The following is an 18,451-nucleotide window of genomic DNA, read 5'->3' as shown; positions in this document are numbered from 1 at the left end:
GTGTGATGTGCAGGTCACGTTCCCACTTGGCTATGTATGTGGGCGGGGTGGTCTCCTGAGCCGACAGGAGGTGGGCATAGAGGTCAGAGAGAAGTCCTCGTCCGTGAGGGTCAGTTTTGCATGTGCGTTCAAAGGTCGAGAAGGTGGCGGAGTCCTCCCTAATCTGAGTAGCTTGTGTAAAGAAATGTTTGAGTTGTAGGTAGCGGAATATTTCCCCAGAGGGGAGATTGTAAGTTTCCCGCAGGGTAGGGAATGGGCAGAAGGTGCGAGCATTATCCTTATTCATTCAAAATTCACAGGTCGATAACAAAAGCAACTAGACTTAAAGTGTAACTCTGCTTTTGTTGAGAAAAAACATTCCCCTCTAGGTAATCCCAAGTACATTATATGGATTTTAACAAACTTTGTTGCAGATTCCTACCTTTTGTTATTCTGAAGAAATCATTGTTTGTGCCTCTGTGCTGAGTCGGTCTAATGGGAGTGGTTTCATAATTATCTATCATCTGCAGCAGCTGCAGGGCTCTAATGAGAAAAGCTGCTGGACCTGCATCCCTTTAGACGTGTTCCAATTGGGAGAATCTCACCAAAAATGAAAATTTTTAATGCAGGGGATGCCTGAAATCTGATTTGTATCTTAAGTAGACATCTGGGAAAATTGGTGAGCCAATCACAAAAGCAGAAAATGATGTTTCTGGGGGTGTGGTCAGTACACATTCTGTGTACAGAACGGCTCCAGGTAGCCATATTGCATTACAATTTCAGAAAATCATAACAGCTGCAGATTGAAAAGGAAATGTCATTTTTAATAACATTCAATTACAATATGCCTATTGTTTTTTCTTTATTTTCTATTTTTTGGAGTGGAGTGGAGTTACCCTTTAAATCTCAGTTCTGTGCTAGGCTTTCATATGGGGGGGGGGAGGGGGGGTAATACACATTGAGAAAAAAAACAGCCCAGTTTAAAACATTGACATAAAGCAGACCAGCAGCAGTATTGTCAAATCCCGCTAAAAAAGTTTAGTTAGAAGCAGGGCATGATATCATAAACCCCCTTAAGCAAATGCTCTTAGCTAATAACTGTAAATGGCTGTCGTAAATTGGTCATAAAACAGTGTAGAACGAACACACATCTGTTAAGCCTTGTACACACAATAAGAATATCAGACGAATGATTGTTAATTTTTTTTTTTGAATGTTGGTCTCAAATTTAAAAATGAAGAGGTTACTCAACTTACAGAAATTCTCGTAAGAGAATACAACTTCAGGAGTGATAAAATATATTGTATTGTATAGTAATGTATTCTTTTGTTTCCAGACATGCGTAATCTTGTTCTTCCAAGTTTTTTCAGATGAAAACTGTACTGATTACATGAAAATCATACGATCTGGTATCGTACGAGAAACATTTTCATGTTTGTCCCTTCAAATAATTTCGGATGAGCTGTCGTGATCAGTTCTCAAAAGCTGTGTACTAACGATCTGATTATTGTACGATAAATTTGAAAGCGGTATTTTTTGTCCAATTTTCTGATCATTTGTGCTAGGCTTTAGTCTGATTTCATTTGTATCAAGACTGAACTTTGGCACATTTCAGCTATGTCCATAATTCATAACGCTTACTGAAATTACAAAAAGCCTCACTGTTTCAAGCTCCAAAAACCTCTCTCCATTGTGGGTACACTGGGTATCGGCCAAAGGATGTACTTGGTCCAAGTGAGTACAATGCCACCAATGAACGGCTCCGCACTGATGACACCACTTTCTTCAGTAAGCCTTATTCAACCAAACACCACATGTTACAGATCTTTATCTGGATCAACTTCAGACGTGTTTCACCCTGACAGGCTTAGGCTTTATGACCCCCTCCCCATGTGAATGATTCACAAAAAAATAAAAAATAAAGTATAAATAAAGACAAACATGTTTTTTTTAAAAGTCCTTTAATGAAAAAAAAAAAAAGTCCCCAATGTAAATTTACTATCAAACATGTAGTCCTGTGATGTAGATCCACGTCAACCATGATGCCTGATGCTCGTCCAAAGAAAAAAGTCCACCACCCAACAACGCTTGTCCATTCTCGTGGTTTCACAGGTCCAGGAGATGGCAGCTGTTATAAACAGAGAGGCGGGGTCTACTAGGTGACGTCATTGATCATATATGATCAATGTTGTCACAGGGGACATTTTTTGCTGCTACCTCTGGCAAGGTACCCCCTTAATTGTGGGCATGTGGCCTAGTATGGTTCAGGAGGGGGAGTGCACACTCATCCTCCTCCTTTCCTGGCCTGCCAAGCTGCATGCTCAGATAAGGGTCTGGTATGGATATTTGGGGGGGGGGGGGGTTAATGCTTTTTTTTGCATGGGGCTCTCCCTTAAAATCCATGAAAAGTCTGGTATTAATTGGGGGGTGGGGTCCCATGCCTTTTTTGGGGGGATCCCCCATTAACTTCTTTATTAGACCCTCATTTAGGATAAGGGTTTGGTATAGAGGGAATCCCCCTGCTGCTTTGTTTACAAACAGAACAAAGCGTCTGGAAGCTGTAGTAGATTGTTTACAGGTGCACCACTTCACAGGCAGTGTCAGGGCTTCCCCCTGGCATGTTATTTAATGCAACTTTGCATTTTTTATTTTTCACTTGAACCGCTTCAGCTCCGAAAGGTTTACCTCCCTTCATGAACAGGCCATTTTTTGCGATATGGCACTGTGTTACTTTAACTGACAATTGTGCTGTCGTGCCACGCTGTACCCAATTAAAATCGATGCCTTTTTCCCCACAAATAGATATTTCTTTTGGTGGTATTTGATCACCTCTGTGTTTTTTTTATTTTTTGCGCTATAAACAAAAAAAAAGACTGACAATTTTGAAAAAAGAAAAATATTTTTTACTTTCTGCTATAAAACATACCCAATAGAAAAATGTAAACATCTATTTTCTTCATCAATTTAGGCCAATATGTATTCTGCTACATATTTTTGTTAAAACAAATCCCAATAGGCATATATTGATTTTTATGTGCAAAAGTTATAGCATCTACAAACTATGGGATATTTTTATGGAATTTTTATTAGGGATGCACCGAATATTCGGCGGCCGAACATTATTCGGCCGAAAATAGAAAAAATAGCACTTTCGGTATTCGGCCGAATAAGTCAAAAGGCCGAATAATTTTGTGCCGAATAATAGGGCTGAAAGTCCACACTGACACTGACTGACTGTCACTGAGTAATTGATGTTACCACATTAACCCTGACCTGCCCAGTGCCCTGTATCTGCAATAAAAAATTACAAGGCTGCCTGCATGCTTCCTGATTTCCATTCCCAGCATCCTTCCCAATCCCTACAGTGTCACTAACATTAACCCTATGGTACAAGGCTGCAGTGTGCACTGAATCCCATTCCCTACAGTAACATTTAGGGAGAGAGAGAGAGACATGAGAGGACAAGAGAGAGAGGGAGAGAGACATGAGAGGACAAGAGAGAGAGAGAGAGAGACATGAGAGGACAAGAGAGAGAGAGAGAGAGAGAGACATGAGAGGACAAGAGAGAGAGACATGAGAGGACAAGAGAGAGGACAAAAAATTGGCAAAATAAATGGAAAAAATGCGAAACACCGCGTTCGGTATTCGGCCTTCGGCCAAACATTTCATTATTATTCGGCTTCGGCTTCGGCCAAGAATTTCATTTCGGTGCATCCCTAATTTTTATTTATGTATTTTTTATTACTAGTAATGGAGGTGATCAGCGTTTTATAGAGCGGCTGTGACATTGCGGCGGACAAATCGGACTCTAAGTGACACTTTTGATACTTTTTGGGGGACCAAGGACACTAACACAGTGATCAGTTCTAAAGAAATATGCACTGTCACTGTACTAATGACACTAGCAGGGAAGGGGTTAACATCAGGGGCGCTCAAAGTGTTAAATGTGTCCCTGGGGGTTGCTTGCTAAGTGTGGGGGATGTGCTTCAACTGTGGGAAGACAGAGATCCGTGTTCCTGCTTAGCAGAAAAACAAGATCTCTGTCTTTCCTACTAACAGAGCGTCAATCTGCCTTGTTTACATAGGCAGACCGCAGTTCTGCCTCTGTCGAGAATGATGGGTGGGTCTTGGCAGACACTGGAAGTGCAGAATCACGAACCTGTGCGTGTGACATTATTTTCTACTTATTTAATAAGATTGGTTTATTCGGAATGTGGAAAAATGCCTTTTGTAAGCAGAAAAGTTTTCCCATATTGCCCAGCTACTTCCACTGCAACATCTGATATTTAATTCCGTTTCCAAGTACACCACAGTCAAATGTTCTACCTCAGAAATTGTGTTTATTTGCATCATAAAGTACATCCAGTGAATATTTAATATACAACAAATGAGTTGACAGAGTAGATTTAAAAAATGTAGTGAGGTTCATTTTCCATGGAGAATTCCTGAAGGTTCTCTGTCAAGCTAGGGACAATTTATTTACTTGGTGGTGGGTGTAGTAGGGATAAGGAAGCATCCTTTCTGGTGCCATTGCATGTCTCTAATACGACGGATAGACTGGACCTGGGGCTGGAAGGCACTCCATTCATTCCAGTGTTTATAATCACAGTTTTCAAACAGGTATTGGTAGCCTCTGTAACCAGGATATTGATATCCGACCCATCTATGAAGAGGAAAGGTAAAGTGTGACACAGTATAGGGAGCTTATAAATACTAGACCTGTATGAATATCAATTTAATGATTTCATTAAATGTAGTATATTAGTTATTTGAGTGTTATTTGATAACTATCTAATCACACAAAACAATATTGTCATGTTTCCTGGTGTAAATGCTGCGTTAGATCCTCTTCGCTACTACTCTCTCTTCTCGCTGTGCCCTGCTTCTGGTAAGCAAGGATCTCTTGTGCCATACTAGTAAGTTTACTTCAGAAGGGGAAGAAGGGGTGAACAATTGTTGGAACCAATTTAGAACAAAGCCACCCTGTTTGAATGGGTTTGATTATAAATACAGCTTCTACTTCCCTTAATTGTAAACCCTTTAGGATTTGTTAAAAGATACAACAAATAAATTACAAATAATGATTGTTGGCCTACATAGTATGTGTTGACAAAAATAAAGTTCTAGCACTATGCATTGTTGTGGGTTTACTGTCCAGCAATTTCTATGTTATTGCCCTAGGACCAGTGGTGTAACAACAGGGGGGCGGCCAGTCCGCCCTGGGTACCACACACATTGGGGGGTGTCAGGGAGCACCAGGGTGACACCCAGGGCCGGCTCCTGGACTGCCTTCACTGCTCACTTACACAGGAGAGCAGAACAGGAGGCACTGTGTCTGAAGCAGAACGGGAGAGAGAATCACAAGCGCTGAACAGCGGGAACTGCCAGAGATAACTTTCTAAGTTAATGAGCAGGTGATTGATTGCTAGGACCCCCTAGCAACCAATCACCTGCTGTTTATTCAGTGCTGGTGATTCTCTCTACCGTTCTGCTTCAGACACAGTGCCTCCTGCTCTGCTCTCCTCCTACTAAGGTAGGAAGGGGAGAGCTGGGGGGGGGGGGGGGGGGGCGGGGGCTTTTGCTGTGTAATGTAAAGGGTTCCATTGGGGGGGAGAATTGTATAATTTAAAGGGTTTCATGGGGAGGCTGTATAATGTAAAGGGTTCCATGGGGGGGGGCTGTATAATGTAAAGGGTTCCATGAGGGGGGCTGTATAATGTAAAGGGTTCTATGGGAGGGGGGCTGTATATTGTAAAGGGTTCCATGGGGGGGGTGTACAATGTAAAGGGTTCCATGGGGGGGGGTGTATAGTATAAAGGGTTCCATGGGGGGCTGTATAATGTAAAGGGTTCCAAGGGGGGCTGTATAATTGAAAGGGATCCGGGGGGGGGGCAGTATAATGTAAAGGGTTCCATGGGGGGGCTGTATAATGTAAAGGGTTCCATGGGGGGCTGTGTAATGTAAAGAGCTTAAGAGGTGTGAGGGGAGCTGTTTAATATAAAGGGGTTTATGGGGGGGGTGTAATGTAAAGGGGCCCATGGGGGGGGCTGTGTAATGTAAAGGGGTCCAGAAGTGTGGGAGGGGGGAGCTGTGTAATGTAAAGGGGTACAGAAGTGTGGGGGGGGGGGCTGTATAATGTAATAGGGGTGATAGGTGTGGGGGGGCTGTGTAATGTAAAGGGGTCCTGAGATGTGGGGGGGGTGGCTGTGTAATGTAAAAGGGCGATAGGTGTGGATGGGCTGTGTAATATAAAGAGGTCCAGAGGTGTGGGGGCTGTGAATTGTAAAGGGGTCCAGAGATGCTGCGGCTGTGAATTGTAAAGGGGTCCAGAGGTATGGGGGCTGTGTAATGTGAAGGGGTCCAGAGGTATGGGGGCTGTGTAATGTGAAAGCGGTTGTAAACCCTAGAAACAAAAAAAAAAAAAAAAAAAAAACCTGCAAGACAAAGGCATAATGGGCTAGTATGCATGGCATACTAGCCCATTATGTGTAACTTACCTTAGAACGAAGCCCCGACACGGACCCCCGGACATCGCTGCGGGCGCTGCCATGATCCCTCGCCGTCTCTTCCGGGTTCGGCGGCTCCGGCGCGGTGATTGGCCGGAAGAGACGGCTCCGGCGCGATGATTGGCCGGAGCCGCGATGACGTCACTCCCGCGCATGCACGCGGGAGTGATTTTTCCGGCAAGCTCCCGGCAAGATAATTGAAGGTTCCCCCCGGACCTTCAGAGCGCATGCGCCGCTCGCGCGAGCGGCTACATGCACTGTAAATATCTCCTAAACCATGCCGGTTTAGGAGATATTATTTGTACCTACAGGTAAGCCTTATTATAGGCTTACCTGTAGGTAAAAGTGTCAAAAAGCGGGATACTACCGCTTGAAGGGGTCCAGAGCTATGGGGCTGTGTAATGTGAAGGGGTCCAGAGGTAGGGGGGCTGTGTAATGTGAAGGGGTCCAGAAGTACAGGGGCTGTGTAATGTGAAGGGGCCCAGAAGTACAGGGGCTGTGTAATGTAAAGGGGTCCAGAAGTACGGGGGCTGTGTAATGTAAAGGGGTCCAGAAGTATGGGGGCTGTGTACTGTAAAGAGGGTCTTCCTACATTTTACCCGCAGTTATAGCTGCAGTCCTATAGATTTCTATTAGGTTGCACGTTTTTTCTGCATTTTTTGAAAGTGCACCAAAAGTCCCACATGCTACATCTTGGCGCACTTTCAGAAAACAGGAAAACCATTTTTTTTGGGGGGAGTGACACCATGTTTTACTGCAGCAGGTGACACCAACCCTAGTGACGCCACTGGCAGTAGCACACAGTAAGTGTGCCACTGCCACTTACATGTATTTCTGTCTGACGCCCCAGGTCAGTCGCCGCTGTTTTTGCAGAGGAGGAGGAGGGGCATGGCTGCCGGGGGGAGCAGAGGGAGAAGGATTTTTTCGGGTTACGAGCCATAGTGCGCGGAGGTGCTACACGCGACGTCACTTGATGACACTTTGATGTACGGTGCGTCGCCCTGCCTGCCTGAGGGGGATGCCAGATATAGGATCTGCCCCGGGTGCCAAATGCTTTAGGTACGCCCCTGCCTAGGACCTAGTCTGTGAATGTAATTTATCATTGGTCTGATTCAACATAAGTAGACATGACTTACGTTCCACTGGGTACTTTTACGCTTCCCACGCGGTCACAGAATCCATAGGCCCACAGGCTGGGCACGTCATCCTCAATGATTTCCATCTTGTTGCCCTTGAAGTCGGCGGATTCAAACAGGGTGATTTTATGTTCCTGGCTATCCTGTGGATATCCGGATAAAGGTATAATGAATAAATAAATAAAATAAAAGATAATATAATAAATAAATAAAAATGTATTTAGCAAGAAAACCAAGCTACTAAAACAATTATTTGGGCTTATTCGGTAATTTATTGTAAAGAAGAGTGTAGTGTAGGATCTTTAAACAGTTTATAAAAATCTTTTATTAGCCACTGTTAGCTGCTGACATCAACTCACTTTGTATAGTGTTACTGAATTCCAGAACTACCTAACTCCTATGTCACTTTAAGAAAATAGTAACCTTGTTTGTAAAAGAAAAAAATATTAACTGCTTGTGGAGTCACCCTGGCCCAAGCACTCTTGAAGAAAATGACTGTGGTGTGGGGCATGGTAGAGTTATTACTAGTAGGGGTAGACACTGATACAGTATAGGTCATGCTGACATGCAATAGCCTTTGGGATGGGTGAACACAGACAACAAATCCAGTTTAGGAGATCAGTTAATTTGCATATTAACAGCCACCCATCTCTATAAATTATAATTTCTAAGGAACTGTTTTCCATTAGAAATTTGAGATGGTTTCTATTTAGATTGGAGTTTTCCTTCAATCCTTTATTATTTGATAAAGAATGTTGGGAAGCTTACAGCATCAAAGTTCTAGTTATCTATAAGTTTGTGCTTACTTTACCAATTGTTTTTTTTTTTTTTTTTAATTGTATTTTTTTGAGAACATTTTGAAAACAAGTACAAAAATAAATCCCAAAGGGACATTTCAAACAACTGTAGAAATATACAGTAACAAGAAGAAATGAGACTCCAAAGAGCCTAAGCATTGCATATAATAGGAAAAGGATAGAAAGGAAAGACAAAGAGAAGAAGAAGGTAGAGAAAAAGGGGGAGCAATATGACCTGAGGGTTAATTGGGGTAGATAACGGAAAGCCACAAGTTACGTGACCCTATGTTGGTGTCTTTGGTGTCATCACCTTGGAAATCAAAGGCAATTGGAATTCCTGGATGTGCAGCCGTTTCTTTTCTCAAAAGTTACACAAGGGGAGCTAAGCCATGGGATGCGGGGGGCGATTAATGTGAAGAGGGAGTAGGATCCCCTGCAGCCTCTATCAAGGTTGGGCCCAAAGGGGAACCAAATGTGGAGGTGTCCCAAGCATCCCATGTCTTATTAAAGTGAGGGATGGTGTCCCCCACCAATGCCATCATATATTCCATTTTATGTATATCAGTAATTACCTTCAATAATTGAGTTAGATTGGGTGGGGTAGTAGACAACCAATGTAGTGGTATTAACCTCTTGGCTGCCAGCAAAATAAAAGAAGCAAGTTTGTTTGAAAATTTCCCTATGGAGTAAAAGGGAAGGCCCAAGAGATAATGTAGCGGGTCCAACGGCAAAAGGCAATCCAGTACCTGTTGAAGCAGGGCCAATTTCTTTTTTAAATTATACCAATGTGATACTTTTGCTAGGGGCTAGTCAACATTCTTAAATTTGTTCTTTTTCCTAAAGCTGCGGTTTGTTAATATTCCAGAATTGTTACAGACTTTACAGGGACTCAAAAATACATTCACTTTTCCCTAAACCATAGGATGGCCCTTCATTTGGCTAATATCCAGTGATTTTCTACTCATTTGATTCCGTACATAGCCCTCCTCTGATGAACCAGTGACTGGGCAGCTGGATTGAGGCTGGGTTATTGTCCAACGGCGGGCTGTTAAAATAACTGTAGACATAGACACACTACCAGAATAAACTTGCTTTTCTGATGCTAAATCAAACTGATCCCAGGCTACAGCAGTTCGTAAAGCAGAAAGAAAAGCTAAAATATATCAAAAACCTCAGAGTCACAGAACTTTGGCCAAAGAAAATCATTTAACATTGAAAGTAGCACATGAATACTGTAAAAAAAATGCTTCTTAAGGATTGAATTTTATTCTTAGCCTTTAGAGATTTGGATGGCTTCTCTTTGTTTATATAGGGATTTATGGTATTTCTCCTTAAAACCGGCAAGTCAATCCCTAAATGGTTTTTTAAGTGCATAGGTTCATGTATTGCGGCCAAATTAAAACTTCTGAAAGCTGCATGCTCTTCAGGATTCATTACAAGGGTTTTAGTTCCGTTAGACTAAAGTAAAAAGACGTAGGTTTACTGCAAACAGCAGCATTCATGCGAAAAGTGCAAATCCCATTGTAAGCAATCAGATTAAGAGGTTCATGTTGCATATTAGTACGGTATATATTTTTCATATCCTTCATAGTTTTAGCAGTTTAAATCTCTTTTAAGTGTTATATCTCCACAAGCATGAATTACACTAAACTTGGATCTTTATAGAGGAAATGTTTAGCCCATTGTACCAGCTTTTAGTAACCACATTTATTCTTCATAAAAAGTAAAGCTTTTCTTTGATGTTATCTTTAATTTCCTTATTTTGAATTTCTTGAACTGAATATTTCTGTGTATGCCTGCAATGCATGTGGACTTCAGGGCTACCTAATGCAAAAAAGAAAAAGTAAATGCAAAGAGCAGTAACTCCTGCCATCCAAAAAAGATGACTTGGTAATCAGAATGGCTGCAGTGGGTTATTTGGCTTTGCACATGACTATTACACTCTGCATTATATTAAAAATCCCATATATCATTAGATTGTAAGCTCTTCTGAGCAGGGCCCTCTAAATCCTCTTCTATTTTATTGTATTGTATATGTACTGTCTCCCTCTAATATTGTAAAGCGCTGTGTAAATTGCTGGCACTATAGAAATCCTTATTAATAATAATAATAATAATAATAAATGTGCCAGCCTGTTCTGTGGAGTAGAACATATCTGGATTATGTAGTATCTAGTATGTAGTGAACTAGTTGATAGGATTTTTAACAGGTACTGAATATCTAACAGCTAAAGTGCATTTGAAATGACATTGTAAGGTGAAGTGACCAACTTCATACATATTAACAACTTTTGTTCCCTTTGCTTATACAGGCTCCTAATGTGCATATTTTTTCAATGGGAAACAGACAAAGAGCTGACATTATTCATCCGTCTTGTTTCTTTTATATTTTTCTACTTGAACATACATAGCTGTGCCCTTTTGACCCCTCAAACCCCTAAAAAGACATGTTAAAGATTTTACGATTTCCCTTTAATTCCAAATCTGTAGCTGTATTTTGAATACAGTAAACCCCCCTCCATTGCGGAGGTTACGTTCCGGACCCAGCCGCGAAAAGTGAAAATCCGCAAAATAGAAAAACCTTATCAAAATGCATTGTAGGCATGTTTTTTTTACTGTCACTGTACGTGTAAAGCATTTTAAGGTCTTTAAACACACTTTTAAAACAATAGAAACCCATTTAAATACATAAAAGATACTGAGAGACATAGCAAGAGCTATGGAAAACACAAAAATATTTAATTTTTAATTATTTATATAGTAAAATAACATTACAAAAAAAAAAACACAATATACCGGGACCGCAAAAACTGAACCGCGATGGAGCGGGGGTTTACTGTATTTCAAATAATAAAATAATTAAAATTAAAAAAGGGGTACCCTGTTCTTCTCTCTTATATTTTTGGAAGCAAAAGTCAATGGACCTTACCATTCGGATGGGGCGTAGGGACACAAAGCAGTCGCTCCTATAGCTGCTAGACCAGGTATCCCAACGAGGATACTCGCCCTTCTCCAAGATAAACATCTCGCCACGGAGGTTGGACTGCTCATAAGCAACCCAGCTGAGAAGATGTGCACAGGGAGGCCACAAATCACAATGTAGGATCAGCAGGAAAATGGAGGGACAGTCATCACAAAACACACACACAGACAATGACAAACATAGGGAGAAAAGTGAAAATAATGAAAATGTAATTCGCTTGTGGTACACGGTATTTATGTATGCATACTCTCAAATCTCACACGGAAACTGCTTGCGTGAACATAGATAGATAGGATGTCCTAGAGTAATGCATTTCTCAATGCCTCTTACACACGATTAGATAATTGGACAACTTATTGTTCGCATTTTGTTGCATGATACTAATATCGAATTCAACAATGGGTACTAAATATATGATTTTTTTTGTACGATTCTGGAAAAGCTTCCTAGTTGTGTAGCTACGTATTGGATAGTGCAAAACAAAAACAATGGCAGCCAGGCTTTTTCTGGGTTATTTTTGTGTTTCTGATCATGCATGGTCTTTGTCTATCGATTTTTAGCGAACGCATACTGTACTGATTAAACAAATGTCGTTCGCTAGGCTATCCTACGACAAAAGTGTCGTGATCGGCTGTCGAAAGCTGTGTACTAATGATCAGATTATCGTGCGATCAATTCGAAAGCGATTTTTTTCATACGATTATCTGATCGTGTGTATGAGGCCTTAGAAAAGGGAACCTGTGAATGCCCAATAATGTGCAGGGGAATTTCCTTTGCACATGATTGAAGGTTTAAAGCTAATACAGTTCCACTGGGATAAATAAATATAAATACTACTGTAGTAAACTATCTCTGTGGATGAATTAAAGATGGGTTTTTGACCATAGAAACCAGTCAGGGTTTTGCAGAGCAATTTGAAGGAGAGCACCTGATTGGTTACTGTAGTAATAGTGCATTGTGTGTATGATACATTTATCAGAGCAAATATATATTCTTTTATAATTAAGCACCAAGTTTCAAAATCAAGGGGTGTTAAAAACATTGTCATCAAATTCAAGTGAAGTCAGTATTATCAAGTCAGTTAATAAAATTATTTAAAATTGCACCTATACTGATTAAGCAACTGTATCACTTTTCTTAGTCTCATTTTATAATTGAACATTGATGGATTAAATGCAGGTTGTTACCTACAGGAAAACAAATTCTTAAAACAAATTCATTTCTAGTATTCATTTTTACTTCAAACTTCAAAATGTGTTATTCTGAATCCATTTTAGAAGGGAATAGAGACTGCTCACTTATTCAAATGAATATTGGTGAAGCTGTGTGTACTTTTAATACTCAAATATGTGAGGAAACTAGTGATCGATAGATATTGTTTTAATGCCGATATCGATACCGATATTTTGGTCATCGGATATCGGCCGATATTTTAGGACATGTAAAAAAAATTTATTTATTTTTTTTCCCCAAAGGTACTCCTTGTGGAGGCTTCTGGGGGTCTAAAAGACCCCAAACCCCTCCTTGGCACTGAAAAGCATTCAAAACGCCAAGATTGGCTGTTTTGAATGCTGTCAGTTTTTTTCATTTGGCGCCGAGTACCCAGAAGTGATGTCATCACATCACTTCCCGGTTTTTTTACATGGAGACCCGATCAGAGCCGAATGCGGCTTTGATCGAGTCTTCTCTTCGGCGGCAGTGGAGGTAAGATGCCCGGGTCTCCCGTTGGGATGGGAGACCTGGGCAAGCCACGGAAGGTGGCAGGAGGGGGGGGGGGCGTCCCTTCCCGCTCCTTGTAATGATAGCTGAGCAGCTTATCAGCCGCATCGGTTGTCATTACAAGTCAGCCAACCGTCGGCTATGGACACCGGTATCGGGGTGATGCCTCTAGCTACAAGCATCACTCCGGTACATGCATTTTCCCTAAATATTGGCAACCTCAGGGGTCGATTCCGATATATCGGGGAAAGTGCATATCGGCCCCCGATATATCGGAGTGTCCGATAATCGGTCGATCCCTAGAGGAAACGCCCCAAAAATGGATTGTTAATAACACAAAATTAGATGATTTAAGTGAATAACGTGTAACCCTATTCACTCAGCTAGGTTCACATTCATTTTGCAAAGTGGATATTACATTTGACAAGTGATCAGGCTCCACTCCTTTAGTAAATCAACCCTATCGACTATTCAAACTCAAAGTATAAAAACAGAGTAAAAAGGGAAACTTTACAAACAAATAACTTTAAATGCTTAACAATAATTTGAAATATTCTAGTACAAAACACTGACAGCAGCATGTTCGGTTTGATAATATAGAATTCTGTTTCTATTTTCCCTTTCCATTCTTGAGAAACATATTTATTAATAGTGACTCAGAGAGTGGATATTAAATATAAATATAATTTTACCGATCAAATCACATTGCCTTTTGGGCAGATATAGTAAAATATCCAATAATTCTTTACTCTATTGATTAAAATAACCTAATCAAATAAACACCCATAACATTTTGATTTGAAAATATATCATATCCAATGAGTTCTATGGGTGCTTCCTTTGTAGCATATTTGTATACTTCTAATATGAATGCGATATGTGATGGGAGTGATTTATCAAGGTGCACTGATGCAGTGAACAGTCCTCGCATACTTTGATGAATCACTGTCTTGGCCAATAAATCATATATACTCTATATACATTTCAATATATTTTACTGTGTATAAACACACCAATGTAATCATTCTTGTGTGGGAAGACGAAGGAGTTTATTGCTGCGTACATTTTTCACTTATTTCCAAGTGTCATATTCATGGGCCAGACTGTTCCTCATAAATCAGCAAATGACATCCTGCACTGCACTGTCACTTCCAATTTTTCTCTTTTGTGAGCATTAGCCTCTGGCACTAGCTATGATTATAAGATACCTATGATATGTTACCACTGAACCACCAGATGGAAGTAATAACTAAAGACCAGCAGAAGTGTGGCTCCTTAACCTTAATCTATCCTGTATTTAAATCAACTAAAAAGTATAGAAAAAAACAACCAGTTTTGTTCCATAAATCCCCAGCAATAGAGATTGAGAGATTGCTACACAGTTGCTGTCATTGTATATTAAAAAAAAAAAACTAATATAAAATGTGACATTTTTGAGCCAGCCTTAAATGTATGATTTTTTTACACTCTTCACTCATTACTGTACACTCAATGAAGAGGAACAGTGAACAATCATGTTATCTATTCACACCTGCTTTTCGCAGCATGCTGTGAGAACTGGAGGGTATTTCTAAAACTTTCAGCATAAAACAAAGACAGGAGCCACTAAGAGAATGCATGATCATCTGCTCCCCTGACCTAATGGTTTAAGGTCCAAGAAATGAGGAGACAGTAACAGGCAGTATGGATGATTCATTTTGGCCTGAAGAGACTATTTCCTGAGGTCAGAATACTTATGGCAGAAGCGCCACTCTTTGCTGATTGCTATTCCAATACATTTTTGATATGTAATATTAGGATCTCCAGTCACTGTTCATTTTTTTTTATTGGTATAACTATTTATAAAATCTTTTCTTGCTTATATATTTTAAATAAGAAATCATTTTGGTTTATAAGGTCTGTACTGTACACAGTATGACACCTGATTAAAAAGACAATTGAAACCTAAAAAATATTTGGAGTAGCAAGTCAATAATATAATAGTATGAACATTCAAAAAAATAATAGAAATAGTATATGATACCAAATTACATAATTACTGTAAGATTAAAAGAGTACGATTTAGTAAAATTTGATCCTATTTAATATATATCCAGACTTAAAGAGATTTACTAAAACTGGAGCACTTAGAATCGGGTGCAGCTGTGCATGGTGGCCAATCAGCTTCTTACTTCAGCTTTGACAATAAAACCTGGAAGCTGATTGGATTCTATGCAGACCTACACCAGATTTTGCACTCTCTGGTTTTAGTAAATCCCTTCCACTGAAAGGTACTCTCTGTAACTTTAACCCTGCAAGAGAGCGAAGATTGGAGTGAACAGAGGTACTTATGGTAATGCCTCGTACACACGCAACGATTATCGGCCGACCCATCGGCCGCCTTTTGTCCAGTGTTGTTGTGTTGGTTCAAATGTGCCTAGACTGCACGCAAATTTTCTCGGCCAACAAAAACCAACTTCAGAAGTGATGTCATGTTCTGGTTTACTTTCCGTGTGTTTTTTCTTCTCTGAGCATGCCCAGTCTTGCTCATCAGATTTTTGTCTGCCGAAATCTGTACTGACTGACGAAAAATCGGCCGTTCTGTTGACGGCCAACAAAAATTTTATAGCCGGCACACCAGATTTTGTTCGGCCGAAAAGTCGCAGTCGGTTGTCGAAAGCATCATACTAACAAGCCGAAAATGGGCCGATCGGATGTTGGCCGAAAATTCACGGCCAACTATCGTTGCGTGTGTACGAGGCTTAAGGATTATGAATGTTTTTTCTAACGCAGTTTTTTTTAACCTTTACAAATATTGTGACAGTGTCATTTTAACTGCTTACAGAAAATTGAAAATACCTTAAAGAAGGACAAATGGTCATCATATTTTACAGCATGTTTGTAGAATGCATTGCCAAATAAAATTGTCGGCTGGAGCTTTTAGCACTTACGGTCCAGAGTCGACAATAACACTGCGCACTCTGTCGAATCCCCTCTCCCCAAGGTTCACACACTCATTTAAGAGTTCCATGTGCCTTCCCTGAAAGTTTTCCTGCTCAAAGATGATTATCTGCAAGGAGAACAAATGGTCAGCATAAGAAACACTTTCTGCTTTATTTAAAGAATTAGTTTAAATAGGGCTTTATGACTGTATTGAATTGTGTATATATTTGTTAAAGGTTTCACACCAGCCAAAACTTTTTATTTTTTTTTTTCCAAAAAAACTTTTTAAAACAAATTTTGAATTAAATGGGGGAAGGCTAGAACCTCTGTCAGGTTTCTGTTGCTATCTGTGTCCATATTGTTAAGGTCTGATCTTTCTATTTGTCTTGGTGACTATTGTCAACAAGAAAGAAAGTGAAAGGAAATCCAAAATGTAACAGTAACAAAACAAGCATAGAATGAATATAATCTAATGTTGTGTCTTTAGTGATAGGAAGCTCTGGAACATCTATTTATTGGGCATACAGACAGCAATAAAAATTCTAAACTTTTCTACCCTGAGAAAAAAAAATGCACTTCAAAAACTTTCAACTTAATAACAGGAAAGAGTCCATCTTCCTGCAAGTAAACCATCGCCCTATACACACCCCTCTCAGCTGTTAACTGTGTAAGAGGAGAATGATCCTATTTCCTCTGAAGATATGCATCAGATAAAAAACATGTATTTTGCCTCATACGTGCTGATATAACATTATTAGATATAAATCTATTATTAGTACATCAATTTAATTTGTCAACCTAATGTAAACAACAGTAATACTATATTAAGCAGTGTATTTCAGGGGACACCTTACAAGAAGAGTGGCTTATCCTTTTAAAGGATGGATACTAATCAAATGATAACGTTTAGATTTTTTATCTATATTAACATCATTAGCACACTAATACCAAGCCTAGTATATAGGTAATCTTTATTCTCTGCTAAAACTGTGCTATTAGCTTTAGTGTTGTAACAGATGTCCCCATATAGTTTATTATAAATAGGTAACAGAATTTCCAAGGATTAATTACTAAAATAACATCCATAGTTTGCTAGCTTGTTTGGTTATGCTAATTTGCAATGAGCTTCTGAGGTAAGGGTTGCAGGGAAAGCAACCTATGGCCTAAAACTGTTGACCATTGCCATTCATAGTTGGGATTAGTGGGGTGAAGAGTTTGCTGAATTGCCTATTTTCTTTTTTTATTACTGAAATAAACACCATTGAGGTTAGGAATATAACAATTACGACTTAAAACAAATTGGGCAAGTAAGGCATTTGCTCCTATGTAAAAGTAGATTTGGCATTACTGAAACAGTTAAGCATTTTGGGTTCAGGATTTCATTTGTTATTTCTATAAGAAAATGTTATCCCTCAATGTTTTAATTGGGTAGTTAAGTTATAAATAATGATACATTTTTCTAAATATCGGGATGAGCTTTTCCCTCTTCATTATATAGATGTTTGGCTCTGCATGCCTACTGGGAAGGTTGTTTGCTGCATGGCTCTTTACAGTAATATATAATGGTCTAAACCATAATTTGCTACTCATTTTCCCAGAGTTCCTAACCACCTATAGACCTAGAAATGTTTAGGTAGATAAGCTAAAAAAGTGAGACTGTCTTGTCTTTGTAGGATCCTTCTAAGACCTATGATTTAGTTTGTTTTTTGTTACGGATTGAGTTCCCATATTTTCTGTTAATGTTGCATTGATTGAGCCCCAATTCAACTACATAATATTGTTTCTAAAGTCATATTCTAGTGTACTGATGTAATGACACCCACCTAGCATACTGTATATGAGAAATGCCATCTGAATATATTTTAGAATAATAGTAAAAGACTTACCTTGAAGGATCCCACACTGGGTTCACCTGGTTTTGTGGGCTTGGTAACGGGAGCAGGAACTGGGGCAGGGATACCCTTTTCCTTGGCATCAGTGCCCTGGCTGGCAGCAGCAGCAGCTTTAGGTGTCTGAGACATGGTTGCTGTTTATGTTCTAAAATATAAAGAAATATTGTACTTTTAGCAAAACAGTTGTCCTTGTGGACTAAAATGATCAATAACGAATATAATTAGCAAGTATTTTGTAAAAATAAGTTACATGCTAGCCAATTTATAACATATGTGCCACTATTTTTATTAATATTTTATATCAAATTAATTCTATATTATAAGATTAATTAGTAATGACTTTGTGATAGAATAGAAGGCCTGGACTTCTACTCTGAACCTTATATGCACAAATATTTGTGTGGAATGTTCATGTAGCAAGTTGTGTCCATCTTTTCCTGTCACTTCAAGTTTCTCATGTGATTGGTACTAACTGCAACTTACCTCTTGGAGCTGTTCCTTGCTGGCGCTACCAAGC

General features: G+C 39.6%; 1 protein-coding gene across 1 annotated transcript; it reads right to left on the bottom strand.

The window, feature by feature from the left end:
* Positions 1 to 4,408: 4,408 nt before the first annotated feature.
* Positions 4,409 to 18,063, bottom strand: CRYBB1 (crystallin beta B1; the record flags this gene model as incomplete). The annotated part of the gene is made up of 5 exons (XM_082243377.1): positions 4,409 to 4,642; positions 7,622 to 7,764; positions 11,348 to 11,480; positions 16,051 to 16,169; positions 17,929 to 18,063. 5 exons carry the CDS (start codon positions 18,061 to 18,063, stop codon positions 4,459 to 4,461), a joined length of 714 nt encoding a protein of 237 aa, XP_082099503.1. The 3' UTR covers positions 4,409 to 4,458.
* Between the last annotated feature and the right edge of the window lie 388 nt (positions 18,064 to 18,451).

This window comes from Pelophylax lessonae (assembly GCF_965119305.1).
Source record: "Pelophylax lessonae genome assembly, chromosome: 1".
Classification (NCBI taxonomy): Eukaryota; Metazoa; Chordata; class Amphibia; order Anura; family Ranidae; genus Pelophylax; species Pelophylax lessonae.
The sequence above is the reverse complement of the archived record's forward strand: the minus strand, read 5'-3'. Positions and strand labels throughout refer to the sequence as shown.